This window comes from Chaetodon trifascialis, chromosome 6, assembly GCF_039877785.1.
Source record: "Chaetodon trifascialis isolate fChaTrf1 chromosome 6, fChaTrf1.hap1, whole genome shotgun sequence".
NCBI classification, from domain to species: domain Eukaryota; kingdom Metazoa; phylum Chordata; class Actinopteri; order Chaetodontiformes; family Chaetodontidae; genus Chaetodon; species Chaetodon trifascialis.
In genome coordinates, this window is record NC_092061.1 from 21,620,074 (window position 1) to 21,644,656 (window position 24,583).

The 24,583-nt window shown below is 41.6% G+C and overlaps 1 protein-coding gene across 1 annotated transcript in view; it reads right to left on the reverse strand.

Annotated features, from left to right (window-relative positions):
• The window catches only part of LOC139332460 (stromelysin-3-like), a 32,295-nt gene that overhangs the window by 4,624 nt on the left and 3,088 nt on the right, over positions 1–24,583 (reverse strand). The window contains 10 exon segments of the mRNA XM_070964430.1: positions 563–671; positions 5,050–5,108; positions 5,110–5,170; positions 5,229–5,343; positions 5,600–5,860; positions 7,213–7,417; positions 9,145–9,383; positions 10,185–10,318; positions 12,128–12,271; positions 16,538–16,764. Coding sequence (XP_070820531.1) covers positions 563–671; positions 5,050–5,108; positions 5,110–5,170; positions 5,229–5,343; positions 5,600–5,860; positions 7,213–7,417; positions 9,145–9,383; positions 10,185–10,318; positions 12,128–12,271; positions 16,538–16,764 — 1,554 coding nt within the window.

The following is a 24,583-nucleotide window of genomic DNA, read 5'->3' on the forward strand; positions in this document are numbered from 1 at the left end:
GTTTTACGTTTTTGGTATTGGGGTTGTACTTTACACTGCTGGTCATTTACACGTCTGTTACTTCATTTACTTTCAGTGCTTACTCTTAACCTGACAATGAAGTGCTTTAGTTTTGAACCTCGAGCATCTCAAAGAGTTAACATTTTCTAACCATTCAGCTCGAAAGATTCATCATGTCAAGACACTGAAAATGTTTCAAATGCAAATTTTCAGGAAATTTAGCCTTTTGTAGTTGAAAGACATTTATTTTCTCAGTACATGTGGAAAAAGTGATACCTAACAGGGTGAGCGTGCTGCTCAGTATTCATCAACTGATTTGACATTTAAAAAAATCAGAAAATTCGTAATGTTAACATGAGTGCTGTGTCTAGTTTGGAAATCAATAAACTTTCCTTAAAGCTCATAATTCAGTTCAGAATAAGGAGCTTGATTAAACATTTAAAATCAACAGTTTCTTACTGTATATGAACAGTCTAAAGAGTTGTTTCTTGTCTGATCAGAGCTTGGAGGTGAGAGTAGAAACTCTGTTGTTCTGCTCATTGTCTGAGTTGTTGTTTCTTACCACGGCAGCGGTGGTGAGGACGCAGGCGGTTGTGTACGCTCGGGTCACCACGGGGATCTGAAAGTACTCCTGAGTGAAGCTGTGAGCCATTGCTGCTGCTGCTGCCTCACTGTCAACCATGATTTACTCACCCAGTGAACAACACAGGATCCGCCCCCTCTCACTGCAGCAGCCAATCACATTCACTCATCAATTAACACCATCCACTCCACAAGCAATGTTAACACATTATAGCAACAAATGAGAATACTTCAAAGCTCAGAGTTAAGAAATACATTATCATCTACATTTCTATCTATATATTTGTTAAATCATTGGTGATTCAGTCTATAAACGATGTTTCAACAGCAAAGATCTTTTTTTCTGCACATTTATTCAATGAAAAACAGCTGACATTTTATTAGTATGATAAGAAAATGATTCAGATTTGGCTGAAAAGTGAACTTATTTGTCTTTCAACCAGTCAAATACAAACAACATGCTTACTGGCTGTTTTTTTTATTTTTAACATTCTGCATTAAGATTGAAGGGCAGGAAGTTGGTTAAAAAACATGTTCAGTTAAAAAAAAAAGTAGAAATTGTTTGATTAAACATTTGATGACATATGACATATGATGAGGCAGCAGAGTTTGGTAAAAAGGTTATGGTTTTATTAGAAAGTAAACAATACGCAGTTCATACATTTCAATGTACAGGTATAAGCTACATATGAGTAAAAAACATCAAAATAAAGACATGTATGTACAACAAACTTTTGCTAAGTTGGTTATGTATAAATACTTTTCTCAAAGCAGTCAGAGTTCACTGATTAACACTTGAAATGAGTTGTAGAAATAATTCACACAACAACAACAACAGACTGTAAAGAAACAACAAAGTGTGAATGATGAAAACTGTAATGACTCGTCAGTGTCCTGCACTGAAAACCTAACATGATGAACCTGATGAACGCGACAGTTTGCGTTGAGCCTTCACATTTCAAGTGCTGCAACCAGGGACAAAGCAGAAGAACTGTCACATTAGCTCAATCGGCGGGTTTCAACCTGGGTGTCCTGACCCACAAAGAGGCTGTAACGTGAGGTTTTGAGTCCATGAGATCCTTTCACTGTCCACCACTGGTGGAAGAAGAATTTAAATCCTTTACTTAAGCAGAAGTAGCAGTACAACAGTGTGAACATATTCCATTACAAGTTAAAGGTCTGAATTAAAAATGCTACTTAAGTAAAAGGACAGAAGTATTGTCAGTAAAATGTTATAATGTTAAATACTGCAGTAAAATGTCCCCTTTGGCTGACAGATTATCACACATGACATGATTAGATTGTTAATACTGATGCATTGATGTGTCAGCAGCATTTTACTGTTGTAGCTGCTTGAGGTGGAGCTACTTTTAACTACTTTATATACAGTCAGGAAGTTTAAGGGCTGAGCCCCTCCAAGAGGTCAGAGGAGATGATTCGTGGGAGAGGAAAAACAAAGCTCTGATACACAAATATTCATTAGTTTTATGGTTTTTTTATTGGGAATTAGTGGATAATTTGACCTCTTTGAGCCTCAAACAGATATTTAAATGAAATCATGTGAGGCGTTTAGAGGGGAAATGACAAGATATTTGTAAGAAGTCAAAAAGCACTGCTTCACAGTGTGTGACTACAAACTACTGCTGAGCAGGTTTTGAGCCTGCAGTGTGTTCACACTGGAAAAGTGACAAAATGAAGTATACTCAGACCTAATGCACACTAAATACAGTCAAATCTTTGAAGTGTGCTGCTGATGCAAATTATTCTCCTGCGAAGGAGGAGCTGCTCACAGCTGCAAAGCATTACAGTAAATTGTGGATGGTGGAAAGATCTTAGAAAACAAAAAGAAAGTACTAAATCTTAGGAAAAACATTTTGAGGTTTCAAAATGGTCCAATGTTGCACATATTGTATAATTTCCCTTGAAGAATGTTGTTTTTCTGTTTACTAACAGGAACAACAGATGATGATGATGATTAGCATGTGGTATATATATATATATATATATATATATATATATATGTCTTAGTATGCAGTGTAGTATGTTGTATGGATTTAGGACAACTTTGATCTTAATGTGTTGCATTTTATGAGCTTATGTTTGTTTTGTTAGTGTAAAATTTGAATCTTAAAAGTAAATGTAGTCGAGTAAAAGAAAAAATACTTGTCTCTGAAAGGCAGTGGAGTAGAAAGCAGTAGAAAATGTAAATACTCAAGCACAAATACCTCAAAATTGTACTTGATTAACTGTACTGAGTTACTTTCCACCACTGCCATGCAGCTACAAATCTATATGATAAACACTTGTGAAACACCAGCTTGGTGTTGAAATTCAGCAAAACCGCCTGAGAAGCAACAATAGGGTCAAAGTTAAAGCCATGAGCTTGTTTTTGGAGTAACTAATTGACCAGGCTCAGAACCACTGATGCATGCAGCAGCTGCTGTCCCTGAATGTGTTTCACTGACCCGCCTGAACAGAGCACCAAGTTATGATGTAGATAAGCAATGACTTCATCACACAATATGGGGACATTCTCGCAGGAAGCGTCACTCCTCTCCTGCAGCGTGACAGCGGCGCACTCCAGATGGCGCCCTGGAGCTTTTTACTGCCGCAGAGGCCTGCAGACAGTACCAACCACTCCATCATGTTTGAAGAGTGACATCAAAACATGTCAGAGTAATGTTAACACCTTTTCTTTTCATATGAACGCCTAATTTCTTCAAACGCAGACATTCTTTTGTTTTGCCTAAATCACAATAACAGAGAGTAGCGTCACTTCCCTACTTGCTCAAAACTTGTATATTGGCTCAAATTGCCTAAACATGAAAAATAAATATAAAACTTTCTCTCAAACAGCAGCGAACTAACACTTGAAATACTGAAATCACCAATAATGCCAGGACGTCCTCACCAATCACTAACTCCTTTATATAAAGTGAGATTAGAAACAAACTGTGGAGGAAACCAGATGAATGTCCTCCTACTTGGAAGCAGAGGACTCAGCTTCATGTCAATGTTCATCCCCTGTGTTCATGTTTTCCCCTTCGCTGTGTCTCTTGTGTGTCTCGGTTGTGTCTGTGCAGAGCAGGCCGGGGTTACCTGGTTCCTCCTGCAGCCTATCCACCTGCACACCTGAGGCTCATCCAGCAATCACCACCACAGTATATAAACTCAGGCTCTTAACTTCAGTTTTCACCAGATTGTCTGTCTACCCCAGTGGTAGCATTCTCGCCTCTGACTCTCTAACTGTATTTCTTGAATTGCTTGAATAGTTTTGCTCTGTGGATTCTCCTGTTTTCCCTCTCTGCCTCAAGCCAAACTGCACCTGGACCCGCTGCTGTGAGCCAGCCAAACTCACTGGTGCTCTGAGTGCACAATAAACTGTCTAGATCCTGCATTTCCTGCTCCCCGCGTCCTGCTTCTGGGTTCAATTCAGTACCTTGACATGACACTAAATGCAGTTAAGTCCAACGGGGAGAAGACTTAGCGAAGTATGATGTATATGAAGTTTTGCGACTTGGACGTCACTCAGAATAGTGTCAGATGAAAACACCTGATGGGTGTGGAGCGGAACGTCGCTCAAGTTAATACATGAAATAAACATAATCATGTTGATTATGTCATCATGTTTTCTGCAGGCTTATCTGTTGTTCTCTCTGGAGAATTGGTGCATCTCTTTAACTTGACACAACCAACTCCAAATATTTGCACATTAGTAGTGGATTGGCAATTCAGTTAAGATTTGCTGTACATTTGGCTGAAAACTTGACTAGTTGTGACACCACAAAGTGTTAGTGCAGGATTCAGTGCCGCCTGAGAGACTCTGTTCAGGGCATGAAACTCCAATGCTTTTAAGGCTGAGCAGGAGACAAAGTTACAACTGTGTCACAAACAATCTTTATGCAGGCAATATAGCAGGTTTCCAAACTTTGTATAGTGAAACAGCAACTTAAAACAATGTGACTTGTGATTCATGGTCGGTGTGAGTCAGGCTGGCAGGAAAATCAACAGCATGTGTGATCACATCCTTTAAGGAGCAACGTGGAGCTGAAAGTTTTGTTTATCGACATCATGTTGGCTGATTTCTGGGTTTAAAGTTGCAGCATTAAAACGAATGTTAACTTGGTGCCATCTAGGGCAGATAACAAACATATCTACCTGCTGCAGCTTTAAGTTTGATGTCACTCTTCAAACACTTGAGTCACAGCAAGTCCGTCCATGGTGAAAACACAGTTGAAATGGAAAACATCCTCTACTGGGAGTCAGACAGTCTGTACTGGTTCTGTCTGTGAACCACAATCTGTCAGAATTCTCAACTTCAGGCTCAAAGACAGGAGAGGATGACGCAGTTCACATCGGCATCACACATCATGAATACAGGGCCCAGATCTCAGCCATATTGTGACAAATGTGCAAAATAAATATGAGTATAGCTGCACAGGAGGTGCCAAGTCTGAAGAAACATACCTTGGTTTTCCTGAGAAGAAGGTGTGATTGATCTGAGTATCAATAAATGGAGTAAAGCATAACCAGATTGAAAGGAGACCGTGTCATCCTCCTGAACACACAAACGTCTCTGTTCCAAAAACTCCTCTTCATCGTCAGTAAAATCTGATAATCTGATTCTCCACCGGTGAAAGACTCACACGTTCCTACAGCCAAAAAAGTCCATGCCGATGTAGCGAGGGTAGCCCTCCAAAGAGTTCATGCCAACCGGATCGAATTTCCAGTACTGCCGCCCTCGGATAAAGTGAGCATAACCTGAAAGACAGGAAACAACGTTTTTGACACACACCGATGCATCAGTATTAACATTCAGTCTATTCATGTCATATATAACGATGAATCTCCCCCAAGAGGCATTTCACTGCAGATACATTAAGTTGGCCTACATTTAGCTGATAATGCTCTTTACTTTTACATAAGTGGGATAACTTAACTACCACACTAATTTTTAAACCCCAAACAGATGATCTTAACTTTGTTCACTCCTTAAATTTTCATTTTTGGATCGTACCATAGATGTCCCTGAAGGTGGCATCCACATCGTCAGGGATGCCGCTCCAGTCCTGCATGCTGCGCGGGTAGACGGACTCAACTCGGTTCTCGCGGGGGCTGAACCTCCAGTAGCTGCCTGACTTGAAGAAGTAGGTGTTGTAGTTGGGGTCATGGCCCCAGCGCAGTGCCGCCTGGATCCCAGAAACTGACAGACCCAAACTCCTGATGGACTCCGGCCCTCTGATCTGCCTCTCAGCATCGAACACCCAATAGTTCTCACCTGCCGACAGAGACGGCGAACAATGGACTCCATTTACCTCCTGCTGGCAAGTGTCATGTTCCTCATTCTTTTTTTCTTTGCCTAAACAGCTACAGCTGAATCCATTCTGCACACTGACTTACAGCTTTGATACTTGCAGCATTTTCTACAATTGAGGCTCTCTCTGCTTTGACAGATACGTCATTATGTATGCAACTAAATGAGCTTGATGGCTCGTTGTGTCGCTTAAATTGAGATCCATTCAGTCAAGCTCTCAGTCAGAAATTTGTTTCCAAATAGTGGATATACAGGCTTGTCTTTAGCTCCAGTCTGTTCCACAGATACTTCTTGGCTTTCCCCAGTAAAATGCAGGATTAAGAACGAGAACATCATCTTCCCTTGTTGCTAGCTAGGTACTACGTCCCTGAAAAATATAGACAGAAAAATGGCATGTTGTGTGGACAAGATCAATGTAGTCGTACACGTTGATGTAAGTCATTTTTTGGTCATTGTGAAAACTGCTCCTAGCAAACCACAACTGTAGCTTCTGTGGCCACTAACACCCCACTTGCACCTGCTATAAGAATGTGATCTGTATCCAGATACATTATCCAGATAATAAACGATCCGATCTCGCCTTTGTGTTTCTGCCCGGTAATTCTGACGTGTTCTCGTTATCCTCACTGAGATTGGACCTCTGTCCTCCACGGCAAACCCTGCACATGAGGTGGTGGCAAGTCAGCCCCAGACTTTGGTGAGTTGCTGAGGGGAAACTTTATGAACTTTGTAAATCGCTGTCAACAACAAATTCTTCTCAACAAATCTAAGACAGTAAAGTATTACTTTCTAAAAATATTGTGTCAGTTTGTGCAGGTGTGTTGCAGCACAGATGTGTAGACTACTCTGAGATGAGACAGACTGCCGAGACGTTCACAATCACACGCACCGACACCTTATGTTAACATGCGTTTTTCCTTATTCAGATCATGTGGCATCTTATCACCGTGTGTAAATGGGGGACATCGGTGGGATCATTTGGTTTGGGCATATAAAACTAAATTCGCTCTGTGACTAGATAGCGGACATGCAAACAATAGATGCTAGCAGTTAGGCTTCCTTGTGTGCTTTTCCAGCGTCTCATCAGGAGACATCACTAGTTAGCAAACCAGATAGAGTGGTTAGCTAGCTTAAAAAAACACTCTTGCACATACTACCTTAACCACATCTGATGAAAATGCTAACAGAAAGACTTCATTATGTTAATTAACATTTTACACCTGTGTAAACTTGCCTAAAAGCGCAGGATACTTGATGATCCTGCACTCACAAGAAACCATTAACCACATAACAGCAGCTCAAACCTCACTGCCCACCTTGAAAGAACCAAATATTCCCTGACTTGTCTTCAAAGGCGGCGTCGATGTTGTCGGGAATCCCCCTCCAGTGACGGGCCGCCAGCGCTGGGTAACCGCTCTCCAGATGCCCGTCCCTGATCCGCCAAACGTAGCCCGACTTAAAGAAGAACAGCTCCCCTCGGATCATAGACACAGCATCAAAGTCTGTCTGGCAGGCGTCGGGCTGGAAATGAGACAGATTGATTGTTCATTTCCACATGCTAGCATCCAGTTCCTAACAAGAGACATTTTTATTGTAGTGGGATGAAGTATTAAGTAGCCATTTTATTGTCGTCCAGTCGAGAGGGTTTCGTGCTTCTCGAGGTTTAGTTAAACCTTTCCCCAAACTCTAATGGAACTAAAAGATCACTTTTGTCTTTAGCCCTCATTTATCCTCTATGGTTCAAAAATACACTCTTGTATCATGTGGTGTCATTTCAAAGACATTCACTCTTCTTAAGGTTTTTTTTTCTAACCACAGAAACCAGCGCCTCATAAAGGATAAGGCTGGTGGTATTCTATACTGTTCAAGAAATCCCATAAAACTGAATTGATCCTCCAAACAAGTATTCCCTGTGGATATCTTCTTCCTCTGAGCCATAGAGCGCCATTGTTATCCAGAGACTATTAAAAACACATCAGTGAGCCACACTGCTGCACTGGGTGACATTCATTCATTACTATGAACACACCCTGCAGTTTATTTTGACTGCACCGTCCTGCTGCCCCAAATACTCAAGAGAGCACCGATTGTGCATTAATCCACAGCTGAAAAAAGTCCCCAGCAAAGGCACCATTTCCTCCTGTTTGAGACATTTCTTAAAACCTACAGTGACCAGCTGCTTTATGAAATTACTGGGCCACTTAAAAAAACAAAACTATACATTTGTGAGGTGCTTAAGGATTTACATCCTTGGTAGAAACCAATGGGCTTGAACCTGAGAGCCACAGACGGGAAGTCTGAGTGTTTCAAGAGACAGGCTACCACATTGTTGGTTTTGATCTTTAATGGGATTTGTGTCAATAAGAACAAGACAACATGTCTACAGCCCTGCTGCGCCTAAGCACAGGAGGGTTTTGACCAACAGTAAATGTTTTTTTTTTATTGTCTTTTTTGTTCTTTTTCTGTGTGTCTTTATAATTGCTGTCTGTAACAATTTAATTTCCCCGGCGTGGGATCAATTAAGTTTTATCTTATCTGATCTTATCTAACATGAACATGCTCACCATGACAATGCAACACCTTGATGTTGATCAGGTTTACCATATTCACTATCTTAGATTAGCAAGTTACCATACTAACATTTGCTAATTGGCACTAAACATAAAGTACAGCTCAGGCTGATGAAAATACCATTATTTTTCAGGTATTTGGTCATGAACCAAACTAATGGACAAATGAAAATGTTGAAGAGATGATGACACTACAGGAGGAGTCAGACGATCACAGAAGTCACTGCAATCCGAATGTCTCCAACAAATTTCACGCATATCACAACAAAACCAAAAAGAGGCTTGATCTGAGGCTTGAGGATTAAAACTGATCAAAATCAGTAGGTATCACTACCTCGAATGTCTTACAAAATCAGATTTCAGACCGAACCAAAGTGGAGGACCAATGGACCAAAGCATCTCTGCACACTTGTGTCAGACACCCTGAGAGGGCGAGCCAGCACGTACCTTTTAGTGCATTTTTATGATGTGTAAGGCAATATTTATGAAGAGCTTTTTATTCTTAACCATCTGCTTGTCTGGTACTGGAATGTTTATGCCACAGCCTTTTATCCTCTTCCAAATTACCTGTTATTTTGAGCTTATGTGCCACTGTTCATTCAAACTGTCAAGATCATATCATCCTATTCAGTCACCCAATGATTGGTTCTTTAAACGTAGCATCAGCTCACCACTCACATTAGTGACGATCTCATTGGTCTCTGGGTTTGATGGAGGTGGAGGCGGGGGTGGCGGTGAGGGCAGGACTTGTGGGTGAGCTCCGTACAGGTACTGGATGCCTTGCTTGTCATCCTCGCTCAGCCTCAGCGGATAGGAAAAAGAATAGTATGCGGACATGATGGCTCCCGGCTCGCGGGAGTGCTGCAGGCCCAGGACGTGCCCGAACTCATGGGCAGCAACCTGGAGAAGGTCCGTGCCTGCAGGGGCGGTAGACAAGCCTCAGAGGATGCAAAGCCACACCTGGTTCAAATGCTGCCTGAAAATAGTTTTAGGCGTTTGTTTTGACCTGCTCGCAGTGGCAGATGGTGGGGATTTTTCTACCTGAGAGGATACAGTGTCGACAGAGTCATAAAAAAGTAGCTCACTGCTTCCTCACTCTGCTGACTCATATCGTGCCCTGATAAAGCCTGGTGTTACAAATGTATCAGCTATATTTGACTTTTCATACCTGCCTCAACTGGTGAGATTTTTGTATCCAAGAAATGAGTGAGCAGTACCAAATAATATGACATTGTAATGTTGATGAAAATAAACAAAAAACTTAACATAGTTACACAGTGCTCGTGACATGAAACTGGATAAATGCCAGTTTAAAAAGATGTGTTTTTTGTTGACAAAATAGCCATGATGGCCCTTTAAATTCATTTATTTTGTAAGCGATTAATAGAATTTTGAACTGTGTTCTGAACATATTGGGAAGTCAATGAAAGGATGAAATTAGGGTGTAATTTAGCTGCATTTGCTGCATTTTGGACCAACTTCAGATGACTTGGTGCTTTTTTTACTGAGTGCAGATATATAGAGTCAGTTATCCTTAACATACAGTCAACCCAACTTTATCATGCATCAACCTATGCATTGCCCCTGATGACCGGAGTTTTTTGTTCTACTAAAAGCAATAAGAATAAAGTCAAAAAGAAAGAAATGATAAAAAAAACAAAAAACCCGTTCACTAAATACTGTTCTTTTTGTCTGCCCCCTCTCTGCCAAACACTCACCCATGTGGTTTCCAAGGGTCCACGACTCGTCATAGTCAAAGTGAATGTCGCCCTGTCGGTGTGTTTTGGGAAAGAAGGCATGAGCCAGAATCCCACCCGGGCCGTCGAAGGGAAGGTTGTCTCCATGCCAGTACCTACAGGTCCATAAATCAAACACCTTGATCAACATTAAAGCCACTCTGAAGGCTTGAAGCATGATGATCGTTACACATCGAGGCCTGCCCATTGCAATTTGAAAAACCCAAGTTGGGTGTGTGTGTTTAGTCTAAATTCTAAAAGTTCACAACAGTAATGAGATGCACAAATCCTTATTTTTGTCAAAATGAAACAATTTTCCGAGCTATGTTCGGGTCGCAGGGTAAACAAAGCTTGCTGTGACGTGACGAACAATAAAGCTTGACTCATTCCAGGATGCAGAAGGAGAAAAACAAGAAAACGCTGCAGGAATAACAAAGCAGACAACATAAAAGAGACAGATGAGTCATTTCAAAGATGACACAGATTCCCCTCATAAAACTCCAGTTTTGTATCTTGTTTGTATCTGCTTGTCCTTTCTTGCTCTACTATCTCTTGTTTCTATCTTTGTGGCTCTCTGAAGCTCTTTGTAACAAAAATCTTTGTCAAAATTGGATTTGACCTGGTTTGACTGCCAACTGCACTCATAAATAGATTGAAAATGTTTGACCCTGTGCCTCTGTTGACTGTTACTTGTGGTGAATACAGATAAGAGTTAAGCACAGAAAGAAAGAAGCACGTCAGTTTATTTGGACATGACACCAAAGAAGAGCTGGTGTAGCAAAAAGAGCTCTTTAAGACTGAAGTGGTACAAAATCAGAAATGCTGTGCTACATGCATGCTGCTGATTGGACACTGTGATGTAAGTAAACGTTGGATGGAGGCTGGTGAATTATGACCACAACATAAAGCTCTGGCATCAACTAAGATCTCAGCCAGAGTGCAGATCTCTGCCAAATGTGCCTGGGATCATGTGGGTGGGGAGCAGGGAGTGCAGGGCAGGCCGTGGCTGCATGAGAGCAGAGGAATGAGACGAAATGTAGTTTCCAAAACACCAGGCATGTAAAATGTCAGTGTTAATGTAAAAATGGTGACAAAAGAATCCACTAACACTGATGTGACAACCACAGATGTTGTCAGTAGTGGAAACTGAAGCAGTTGTAGATCAATACCCGCTGGTTGAGTGAGTGAGGAGTCAGCAGCACAAGACAGACATTAAAATCCATCTGTAGAAAATCCAACACTGTATCATATAAAAGTGACAAATCAACATTATACTTATGATTCGTGGAATTGTGACATAAAATATGAAGGATTTCTGTCAAAGTCAGGGTTTTTAGCTAATGCTTTATTTGCTGCTGAAACAGTTACCTAATTTATTGATCAGTTGCTCAACAGAAAATTAACATTTGCTCGTTTCATCTCTTTCTTTGACTTATACATTTGTCAATATCGTTAGGTTTCTAACAATTTGGGTGACAAATCAATTTGGTAATGTTATATTGAGCTCTGCAATATCATGATGGCCATTGTCACGGACTTGTTTTCCGACATTTTATAGACAAAACGATGAATTGATTAATCCAGAAAACAACTGGCAAATTAGCTGATAACGAACATGATCGTAAGTTGCAGCCCCAGTCTTGTTTATGACTTCATTTCTTTCTGCCAACTAGGAGCCACGATACCTACATCATTTTTAGCCACCTAACTTTGTGAATGGCAATAACGTGCTGAGAGGGAGTCTGAGTACAGCAGCTGATCTGAAGAGCAAATGTGATCAATTTGTTGGTTTTCTAGAGAGCAGCTTGTACACTAAGTCTAAATTTTTTGCGTGTATTCAGTCTGGATCAATTCCAATGGATAATTCCTTTTGCAATAATATCTGCTGATGTTTCAAAGATTTCTTCCACGTCTCGTCCTCCCACCTTGTGAAGTCGATTCGGATGTCGGCCTTCCCACTGTGGACCTCTGTGAAGGTGAGCGGGGTAACGTCACTCCAGATTTTCAGCGCTTCCCGAAAGACACGTCGAACCTTTTCCTCGCCCATCTGCCAGGGGAACCGCACGATCCTGCGGGAGACCAGTGCAGGTGTCAGACACACATACACACAGGATGTATAGTAGCAGAGAGGGACCACCGGCCTCGCGTGCCTCCCTCTAATCTGATATCTGCAGGCGTCTCATCAGCAGGGAGGTATGCTGTTACTGCCGCCCTCAGGGTTACTAACAAAACACTGTAACATGGTCTCCTCCCTTTCCTTTCTGATTAAACCACCCAGTATGATAAGTGGAAAAAGAAACCTCCTTATCATACCAATATGCCACAGAACACCTGATAAATTATACTGAACATCAGGTAAATCTGGGGTTCTTTACACCTCAAATCAGATGTTACTGCAGCAGTCAAATGAGAATAAATCTTCACTTTTCAGTTTGGAAAAATCAACAACAACCAACATGAGCATCCAATATAATCAGTTGTTAAATAGATGGACTTTGGTAACAGTTTATCACAGTGTGTAGAGAGGCCACAGGTTCAATCCCAACATTAGAGGACTACCTTGACATTTCTTGGAAATACACTTTGTGGCTTTGTGGCAGAGTTAGAGAAGAAGATTGTAGCAACTCTCATGTGTGGACAGTCAATACAAAACTACAGGACGTGGCTGGTTAGCTTGAGCATGGATTATGAACAAGTTGCTGATCGTTCCTTTTTTTTTAAAAATCTGTACAAAAAACGTAAGTATAACTTGAAAATTTGTGATTTTATGGTGGGTTATTTGCAAGTTGGCAAAAAAATGACAAAAAAGTCACCCTATTCCTTTAACAAGCAACATAGCATCACATCGATGTGAACCAAAAGAGTTAAAGGAACAGTTCAACATTTTGGAAAATACTGTATGTTCATATGCATTCTGTCTGGACGTGTTTATTCCATTCAGCGTTGCTGGCTGTAATGTGGGTCACTGCTGGTAAGCTCAGGAAACCTGACTGTTCAAAAAGAAATAGTTCGAGCAAGTAACTGCCCCTTAAACTACCAGCTGTCGTTTTTACATTTCTGCCTGGGCACAGATTAAACACAACATATACAACATGTCAATTTGTGCGACTTAGAGGTGTTGCTAGGCAGATTTTTGAACTTTGGAGAGAACCAGGCTAACCGTTTCCCCTGTTATCAGCCTTCATGCTAAGCTAGGCTGAACACGCTCTAACTTCAGCTCTGTACTTAATGCACAGACATGACATTAATATTGATTTTCTCACTCTCTGTAGAAAGTAAACAGGTATAAACAGCAGGTACGAAGGAAAAGTAGTTATTTTCAGCATCAATAAAGTAGAGTTGGAGATAATATACAATTACAATTCCTGTGGACAAATAAAACCATCTCTAAGAAGGCTGCCGGCCTCTAGTAGCCTCTCTTCTGTATTTACTGGTTTGGATTTTGAGAAAAATCTGCTGCATTACTTTATGGCATGAAACAGGAAGAAGGGCTGTCAGCCTAGAGCATTTTAGTTTACCTGCAAGAATTTATTATCAGCACTTGTCTTTTTTCATGTACGGAGGGTCAAGAGGGACAGGAAGTAGCAGGGTTTATTGGAAATGTGGTCTTAATTTAGTGAAACACGAGCAATAAAAATACCACTGGCATTCATCTTGACCACTGTCAACATAAAGTACACACTGTGAGGAGTGGTAGAGCCAAACAACAACATTATCTGAAAAATTATGATAAATTTGAAGTGTGTTTGTGCAAATGTATGCAAAAAGACTGCAAAGGTGCAAATATTTGTGCAGATTGCATTAAGTTTGCACAAAGGGACTTTCCTCAGTGCAAAGTTCAGCTACTATAGGTTGAAATCCTCGAGCTTAGCACTTTTTGACCAAACACCCTCAAGTCAAGTCAAATGTATTTATAAAACCCAATATTACAAATTTCCCTCAAGTGGATTTACAATCTATACAGCATACAACACCCTCTATCTTTCAAGATAAGGAAAAACTCCCCGAAAAGCCCCTTTACTGTGACAAACAGAGGAGACCTCAGGAAGAACAGCAGAGACAGATCCAAGTAGATTAGAGATGAAATATTTCTCTGAATCTGACTCACCAGACCCGCACAGCTGGAATTCAAACACAGACTTACACCAGTGTTTTATTAAAGGATAATGCAGGCATTACCTTATATTCATCACACTGTACTTTTCTGACTTCCCAACCCTGTCTGTTTCTGTCAGCTCCGAGCCCACCGGTTCCTACTAAAGATGTAAACACCTCACAAATATATAGTTTCATTTATAAAAAGAAAAGGCCCAGTAATTACCTAAAACAGCTGATCACTGTAATTTGCAAACAAACAGGAGGAAATGGTGCATTTGTTGGGGACTATTTTCAGTGGTGGGTTAATCCACATTTGGTGCTCTAAGTAAGTATTTGGGGTAGCAGGATGGTGCATAGTGTGGAGGTGTTTGATTTTTATTTTTATATATTTTCTGGATAACAGTGGAGCTCTGTGGCACACAGGAATAAGATACATCAGGCTTGAATAAGCACACAGTTCTTGTCAGGATACATTCATCGTTGGCTTTGAACATCACCAGATTCATACTTCAATTTTACAGCTACATATTCAAGTTCAACAAAGTTTTACAAAGTTCACACGAGTTAAAATGTGAAGAATGGAGTCAAAAATACAAAACAAAGTTGATGAAATACTACAGTCAGCCTCCCCTCCACCATAACAAACTCAACCCTTCAACGTTTTGCAGCCACTTGAAAGCTTCTTTTCATTTTCGTTAACAACCGTTAAAGCAGTTAAAATAACTCTGCTCTCAGCTGACCAAGCATGACTTCACGTCTCATACCAGAGCTTTCTTCACGATCTCAAAATGTTAGCTGATTATAAATCAAAAGTAAACACAGAGACTCATTAGCCTGGCACCGCTCTTTCAACACTAATATTTTAGTCGTTTATGAAGGACGCTTGCCCTGCAGAGGTATAGTTTGGCCTTTTTGCAATGCTCCTGGTAAACCACATCACTTCGTCAGGTGTCACTGTGAGCGCTTTATTGGGCTGATCCAGCAGAATCTTATTAGTCTGTGGCCGGTGCTGCTGTTTAAAGAACTCTGCCCCCACCTCTTAATATAGTGTTGCGTTAAAGAATGACTACAATGAAAGGGACCCCAGGAGACACAGACAGAGAGGCAGCAGCCAGCAAAGGACTGCCAGACACTGGATGGTGCCAAGGCCTTAGATGAAAGAAAACCAGCACCCGGTTTTCAGAATATAATTTCAAGACTTAATTTTCTAAGTACTATAATAGGCCTTCCCATTTTACGTTTTCTTCCTTCAGTTCATCATTCAGTGTTTCTAAAATCCAGCCGATCCAGCCTGCATTTTCTCTGCTGAACTTTAGTGACATGCTGTCTCATAAAAGCAAATATATTCTTCAAACCTGCTGTGAACACAACAGCACTGACATGTCAGCATCAACTTACTTATGGAGAGCATTACCATTGATTTGGAGACGTGTTTGTGTTCAGTCCAAATCCACTTTCTTTTAGCTCTGATTTTAGTCTCTGCCAACTCCTGAAGTCTCACCAGCTAGTCTCTAACTGTGTCTCTCTGCTGTTTGCTGCACAGTGGGTTTTTATAGCTTTTTAGAGCTGCCTGCTGCAGCAAATGATGTCGCTATGAGAGCAGTGGCAGTGAACAAAAACAGGCCAGTCTTTAAGCTGTGCTTTAAGGTCCACTTACACCAGGCATGTCAAACCTCCACAAAGGGCCGTGTGGCTGCAGGTTTGTCCTCCAACCAATCAAGGGCACGCAGTCTGACCAATCAGCTGTCTGAAGACTGAGATCAGCTGATGAAATGAGTCAAGTCTGGTGTGCTGCTGCTTGGTTGGAAAGAAGACCTTCAGCCACTCGGCCCTTTGTGGAATAGGTTTGACATATGTGACTTACACGCTTGTTCTGGAGCTTTTGACCAAACACAGTTTTCTAGCATATGAAGTTTACATGGTTGTCATGTACCTGTGCATCTTAAAAACTTCTACTTATTCTGAGCACTTTTAGGACTTCTCGTGACCTGGACAACAGCGGCTGACAGTACAAATCTCCACTCAAGGTTGCTCACTCGATTGTTCTGGTGCTGATTCACATAACAACCATTTATACAGACCTGTGCACCACTCTGTGGCATAATGTGTCTTCGCTGTATTGAAGAAGACTGTAATTACAATAGGAATTGGGGCACATCATAAAATGAAATAAAACATAAAAATGTGTTTACTGATCTGAACTGAGCATGTTGACATGCAGCTCTGCAGATTTGTACCTGTAGGTGAGGTCCGTCCTCTCCAAACGTCCTCCAGACAGGACAAAGCGTCTCTGGCGGTGTCGCCCCCGATAATGCACCTCCTTCTGGGCAGGGTAGTCCGGAACGCCACAGCGAGGTCGGTTCCACGTGTTAGAGGTGTTGGCCGGCAAACTCGTCTCCTTCACTAAATCCTGACTGTGAGGAACCTTTCCCCTCTTCTTCAGGTCGGGGAACTTTTCAGAGACCTGGAACAAAGGAGTAAGTGCAGGTTGGCTTTTGACATATAACACATAGGTAAACAGCTCAAAAATTGTCAAACTGTGTCATCTAGTTGTCTTTGGTATAGTATTAATGTGAATGAAATAAACAAAGTCATTTATGTTTCAGGGGAGGATGAAAATGAAAGCCAAGGGGGAGACATGGAGGGAAAAAAAAAGCAACATTTTAAAAAAATAGGGGACACAGGAATAAAAGGCGGTCACGTTTACGAGACTTGGAGAGGGAGCTTTACTCGCATGATTTGTGAACCACTGTTGCTCCTAACCAGCCAGAAACATGCTAGCACTAATCACTCACAACAGCTCTGCTCTTTGTATTTTCTCTGAACTGGACCGTTCACTCCCCCTGATGTTCTGCTCTCAGAAGTGGATCATTTATTGTAATAAACAGTTGTTGCAGAATGGAAAAAAGCTCTTTGAGCTAAACAGGTATATGTACCATTCACTCGTGTCTCATAACTGTCTGGAAACCACGAGCAGCAGCTCATGTGTGCTCCAGAGCAAAACTGCATTAGCCTTCTCCATCTTGGACTGTCTGGCTCTTCTTTCCCCCAGAGGTCAAAATGTTTTCTGTAGCTGAATGGTGCATGCATATAAAAATTTACCAAAGTTGAACTCAGTGCAAACATTTTGCCCGTGAGCAAATCCACTGAGCACCAGTCCTGTTGAAATTAACTGATTTCACCTCAAAATTTAGCAAATTCACATAAATGCTGCTGTGAGGTTGTTGAGGAGGTAAAGAAGAAAGGAATGAAGAGATGAATAATCAGAAAAGAGGAAAAAGCCCAAAAACTGAATGAGTGAAACGACAAATGCGAGTCAGAATAAAGGCATGATGAAAGAGAAAAATTAGAAAGAGAATAAGAAAAAGAGGTGAATGGGTAAGAAGAAAATGAGAAGTAAAAAGACAGGAAAAGATGGAGGAAACCAAGAGAACGGCGCGTCTCTCAGGGCTGGCTGGATATGAATCAGCATAACTTTGAATCCACTCTGAGCTGTGAGGTTAATGACAGCACACACTCATAATCAGGTCACTGAGCCACGTAGTTTGCCCCAGTTTAAGAGACAGTCAGTCCCAGGGTGTTCCATTATCCTTAATACCCCTCCACCCCCCCAGATCCAGAGGAAATGGCTCTGCTCATTTCCACAGAGCAAATTACAGAGGAGAGCCATCCCGTCCGCACCTCCTCATCTGACTCAGTACTCCGCCTCTAAACCGAACCACATCTGTCGTGCTGCGCTTACAGGGAACTTTTGGGTGTTCTCCTCCTATCAACACAATTATGTGCATTTCCTTTTCCTCTGCTGCTCAGAAAAACCTGTGGGAAAAGACGCTATCAATATATTGTGTTGAGATTAAACTAATTAACTCCATCATCATATCCTATGAGCTCCTCTCTTACATAATCCTTCATTCAGTGACCTGCAGGTATCTCAACTCAACCTACAACCACACTTCATTTTCTCAAAAAGTGAAAGTCGTACAACCGTCGTTTTATCAGCATTTCAACTATATTTCTATGTGACGCAGATCCTAACTACAAATTTAATGCACACCCCCTTTTAATGTCACCTTTCCACCTTTTTAGCTGTAATCTCTGCTGTCTCTGCTTGCCGCACTGCTGACCTTTAACCTGCAATGGTATTTTGCATGGTCTCTCAGCACTTTTACATTCTTTGTGCAACTATTTCTGCCACTTTTCTTGCAAACAACCAAGTGCAACACCATGAATGTCTTCCAGGAGAGAAAATTGTGCTTTTAATTTCCAATGTGGTCAGACAACACACCACACAAACTTGCCACTAAGATACTTAATCCCACTATGCTTCTCATGCTTTGTTACCTACAGTGTTTCCTGGTAAAAGATCCAGTATCACTGCATTTCAGGCCAAAAGATCGTACACTCAAATCAATAGAAAAGACATCTTCTACAACGTCACGTAACCTCATGCTTATAACTCATTTATAATACGTCAGCATGAACATAAAACACACTAAAATTTGAATTACAAGGCAAAAATGCATCCTCAATCCAATGCATGATGGATTTAATGTTACAGAGGCTTTCTGTACTGACAAGAAGACTGCCCAGGAGGAAACAAAGTATTATATATCAGTACTAAATACCAACTGTAAGCATTTTTATTTTACATCAACCTTCCAAATCCTACATCAAAAGCCTAATTCACACTAGACACTTTATATATGAAATAGTAAAAGTAAAATAATTTAATGCATGCAGTTTGTCTGGGTGAAGTCACAACCATGCTTTTGTTGTGTTAAAGCGAGCCTGCCTCACTCAGCTCTGCAGGACTGAAACCATGTCGTTGTAGGTTAAGGGGAACAAAACCCAGCAGGATTTGTGGAATGTGCTCCAGACTGCAGAAACACAGTGACTGATGGGTCTGGATCACAGAACAAACAGTACACACCTCCCTGAGCCCCCCCACCCCTCCACCTCCTGTGCTTCACTTTGTTTAAAGGAGATTTTAGATGCTTATTTTGTTGCACAAAGTATCACAGTAGGGGGGAGGTTTTTGTCCACATCCTATAGGCGTTAGTGTTGTTATAAATGAGCTAAAAGAGATGTGGCTCCCAAACTGAAAACTGCTTGTTTTTCAGCTTCGTTCCACACTTTTTCTGGAGGTTTTGTTACATGAGTCTGATCTGAGGCTTGTCTCTCTGCACTCTTATCTGCCCTCCTGCAGAAGAGACTGACAACAAAAACCTCAGATAAACAACAAAAGCCTTATCAAAGTGTAACGCAGGCCTGAAACATATCAATGTAAAGGCTGCATGAAACTGCTGGAAAACAAAACTAGCATGGAATTCAGTCGCCATTTGTTTGACTTTTTTACATTTATTTACTCTGGAGAATGCTGAGTGCGCCTACACAAGCCCGTAGCCACCACTGAGGACAGCAGGGTCATGTCCTCACTATCACTTATAGGAATTTGGGGATTTTAATGACCTCAGGAGGAGTTTACATTATACAATCACAGATTAAATACACATAGTGGGTTTTTAAGGCTTATTCTGATATTCTTAAATGCAACCGTGACTTTTTTTTTAGCCTTTGACATGTCTGGAAATCCCCTAAACTTAACGATAAAACATGTTGTTTGTCAATGCCTTCCACAGCAGTTTTTTGTCATCTGCCCTCTGTGTGGTTAAAGTTTGGGTAAGTTTAGCCTTAAAAACTACTCAGTTGAGGATAGCTGCGGTGTTTTTTTCAACTGGTGGTGCCATGAAGCCCTGTTTTGATGAGTGGGCCCCTGTTTTATTTGTATCTCATGCACGCATGCACAAGTGAATATGAATCCCTGTTGAAGGTTGCATGCTTTCCTCTGTTGACAGTATGTGGTGCCAAAAAAACGTAGTAACGCAGCAGCCAAGTGAAGAGAGAAGAAGACTGCCAGCTAGCACTGATGTAAACAGTGGTGATTTCAAAATATCAAACAATAAAATACAAAATGTATGAGGGGGGAATGCATTAAATCTGTTTGTTAGACCTCCAAGATACACATAACATGTTTTGCGGAAAGCACTGGATGTAAATCTAACTGTTTAAAAAGAACTCCATAAGGTGCCCTTCAGGCTACAATTATGGTCACAAATTAAAAAAAGACTGCTCTAACTTTAGGAAACATGACGTGAACTCTGCAATATTGTCAATATTGTGTGTTTACTTCTTCCTTTTCTCCTGACAAACAAGTTATTATTCACACAGCAACAACAGGCCCTTGCCCTGTCTGGATTGACCTATTAGGTGGGCAAGAGGCCATTTCTCCTGCTGCCCTCAGTGCAATGTTGCCTCCAAGTTACCATTAAGTCCAGTGTAACCAGTACTCTTATCTAGTAATTTAATCATGACTTTGTTAGCAATGTGCATATCATGTGACCACAATATAAACTAGATTAATAAATCTCTTAAAACCACATTTTCACACCGGATCCCAAAAGACATGGCCACAATTTTAGTGGTGAAAATTCCCTACAGATTTGTGGCCCCTCTGGGTCTGCGCTCTTGGGGCAGTTACCAGCTTTACCTGGCTAGTAATGTGGCCTTAGTCATTCTCAGGGTTGTTTTGCTGGTGAGGACAGTGTCCTGCCCACAGCTACGCCTTGTGTTCCACTGCCTCTGTGGCCTTTGTTAGGAACTGGGATTTGAACTGGAAATCACCTGGTCACAAGCCGACCTCTGTCCCCCAAAACGAGACAGTTTAGACTGAAGCTGCCCGCTGCCTGATCCCAATCAGTGAGGTGAGGTGAAGGGAGTGTCGGCTTTCAGGCTCGTAAAACTTTGGCTAATTCTAAGTGGTGGGTGCACAGGGAGCCGCCTCTGTCATTTCAAAGAGGGAGATGAAAAAACCTAAAACGTGCGGTTAAAGGACTTTAAACCCCCACCCCCTGCCTGTATGTCAAATGGATTGTTTGACCTGTCTGACCCCACAGTCTACTAAAACCCTAAATGTGCCTGATTCCCGACAGGTTTCACATCAAAGTTCAAGGTCAAACCCAAACAAGAGCATTAACTCGACTGCATGTATGCATATAGGACAGTGATATGTAGAAACCCCTCTGTCCATCTGGGTAAGCTTTGAGGGGAAATGTAGTTATTGCACTGTCAATAACTCTAACTGGTTCTCAAGGGGTTTAAATGGGGAAGCTCAAGGGTTTGTTTTGCAACCTCGGTGCTTTTCAGGTGATCCAATATCAGTGACTCAGCCATTGAGACAGAAGTTTTGTAGCCTTGCTCTCGTGTTCACGTGTAATTTCAGAGCAGACAAAGGAAGTCCTGTTGTGACGACGTTTGAGAAAGAAAGAATTACCCTTGGGACAATTAGCCTGTCACTTTCTGCTGATTGTGCAAGAAGCGGATGATCAGACACAAAACTCCCAGAGAGCCTGAAGGCGTCATGGATGCGTCTTCATGCTGGGAACATGTAAAGCAGCTTGTGGTGGTGGCGGTGGAGGGGGAGCGGTCCGTCCATTACAAGTATGGACATATCTAGCTTCTGTTACAGTGATGACAAAATCTGCGGTGCAGGGGAGCTGACAGTGGAATTTAGAGAGCACAGAGAGACATGCCTGTACACGGTGCGTCTGAAGAGTCTTAACAACAAACCCACCACCATCACCCCCAACAGGTCACGCTGTGTTTGACATGACCAAGAACCTGCAGGGAGCCAGAAAGCAGTCCCTGCTGCTTTGACTGAGAACCCTTTGACTGAGTCCACCTGCAAGTCCTCTTTGAACCACACCACTTCAGGAGAGAGACCTTTAATTTAGTACCTTAAAAGCAAAGGTGGAAAGCAATTAGGTGCATCGACTCAAGTACCACACTCAAAAAATGTAGTAGTTAAGCAAATGAAAGTATTTCTGGTACTTCACTTTCTACTTTCCCTCTGTTACATTTGAGGGGATACATTTCAGGGTTTTTTACATTCTGTCCGTCCTTCCTTCCTTCTGTCAGTCCTCACATCTTTTCATGTGAAAGTACAATAATCCCTGTAGTTTATTTTGAATGAATCAAAGGAAAGAGTTTCCACCTTCCTCCTTTTTGTTTGTTTGTCTGTTTCCAGTTGTTTTAGGAAATTACTGAGCCGTTTAAAAAATTAAACAATATATTTCATCCATTTCTTCAGTCAGAACAAATGGACTTGGATCTGAGAGCCACAGATAGGGTACGGAAATCAGAACGGCTTAGTTTTTGGTCTATTAGGGATACATACATAAAAGTTTAGAGCCAAATGACTTTCAATCAGCATATCCTCCTGAGTATTGGAGACTTGGCGCTGTGAAAAATTCTGGTTAAAGATTAGCAACACAAGAGTAAAACATTGCATGATTCATTCAGAAAATGTTTCAGCAATGCAAAAGCATATTCGTTCCATAAAAAAATCTGAGTGGAACAACCAACAAAAAGGCCAAGAGACCAATTTGTACACTGGAATTAGCATCAACGCACCACAATGCATTGCATCCACGCAGCATGTGTTTTGAATAAGGGCCGTAGGAAATGTGTAACTGCAGCAGAAGTGGAAAAGAAAGGTTGAGACAAAGTGGGTTGATGGAAAAGGAAATGGCAAAAGTGGATCAAAGAATTCCCAATCATCTGAAATTCACAGATCATCACAGATTGATGATGTAAAAGAAGATCTAAGGATGCATTTACATTTAAAGTAAAAATTATACTGGTTCAGTGATTGATTGAGAGGAGCTAAAGGTGACAGAAATCTGTCCTGTAGCAGAAAAACAAGGAGCTCCGCTAAAGTCAGAAGCTCTTTCATCAACATGTTATCTAACTGTCCAAAAGAAACTGTCTAAACCTAATAACAGTGAATCCGGATGATAGGAAGTAAGTCATAAGTGAGTGTTTACATGAGGAGACAGATAAGGTTTCAATTTGAAGGGTGTGCTCTCATTGAAAAAACAGGGACAAAGGATTGCTTGCAGCGAGAGGATTTATAGTAACAGATAAGGGGAGGGGGGGTATGATTTTTCATCAACAAATACCTCGTTATCATCCCTCTTACTCTCCTAATCCTATATATCATCTGAAAATCAGAAACACCCGGCAGTGGAAGGCGATATGAACCATCTGGGCATCTGCTTAAGTCTCTTATCTTTGCTGGCACAAATAAAACTCTTCCGCTGAGACGTCAGACCTGCAGATCTTCTGCCCGTCTGGGCGACTTACTGATGATTTCATTGTTGATTGTGATTATTAATGAGAGCACGTCCCCAGGAGAGTAATAGTTACCAGGCAAATCACGCTGTCTTTATTCTTTTATTCAAGTCTTCTAGTCTTTGCTGTTTTGCTTGCTTTTCTTCATTATTAGCAGAGGTAGGTGGAGATGAGAAGATTCATATGAAATAAAAAGTCCCATCAGATTTGAAGTCAGGACATCACAGTTGCTCGGCTTCACATTCAGTCCAGTCCAGTCCAGATTTCTCTTTTGAGGGAAAGTGGGGTGACTTTAAAACCACTGTATTGACTGCAGTTCCACATTCAAGTCCCATCTGGAGCAACACCTGGCATTTAGAAGTCTATCACTGATACATAAACACTTGTTAGCCGTGCTAGCGGCGTAGCTCGAGGGATGGCTCTGCTGGTCTGTCGGCCACCACTTTGATCCAAGCTGAAATCTCTCAACAACTGTCGGACATTCACTGTCCCAGAGGATGACTCCTATTGACTTTGATGAAGACTTCATCTTACCAAGTATCAATATGTTACCATTACCATTGTAATTTAAGCCTAAGGGTTGGTATATTGGAAGATGAGATCACCATTCTTGATCAGATCTACCATCAACTCTGCCAGTTGTCTGATTTGCAGTGAAGGTGGATTTCGGCTCTCTTGGCACCTCTCCATTCTTTCCCATGGACAATGATGAAAACTGGATTTTGTAGCGGCTAACTTCTCCACTTCCCATCCTTTTGTGGATCAAGAGATGGAGATGCACCCTGTGCAATTTCTCAGCAATCTGGAGCTCTGTGCCATCCAGAAACTCAGTGATGTGAACGTTAATGAGTTCAAGTACCAACACCATCCTGCCAAACTCACCCAGCCCTGACAGGCATCATTCAGAATCACCTGAGCTGCCTCCCCTCCCTCTTCCCTCCGCCTTGTCAGTGAGGGATTCAGAATGAGGCTGAGCTGAGTGCGCTACTCGCTAACAAACAAAAGCATCTGATTAACTTTATGAAGGAGGGGTGCATGTGCCTTTTAACTGCATCCCCCCCTCCCCCTGTTGTGTCTCATTGGCCACTCACAGC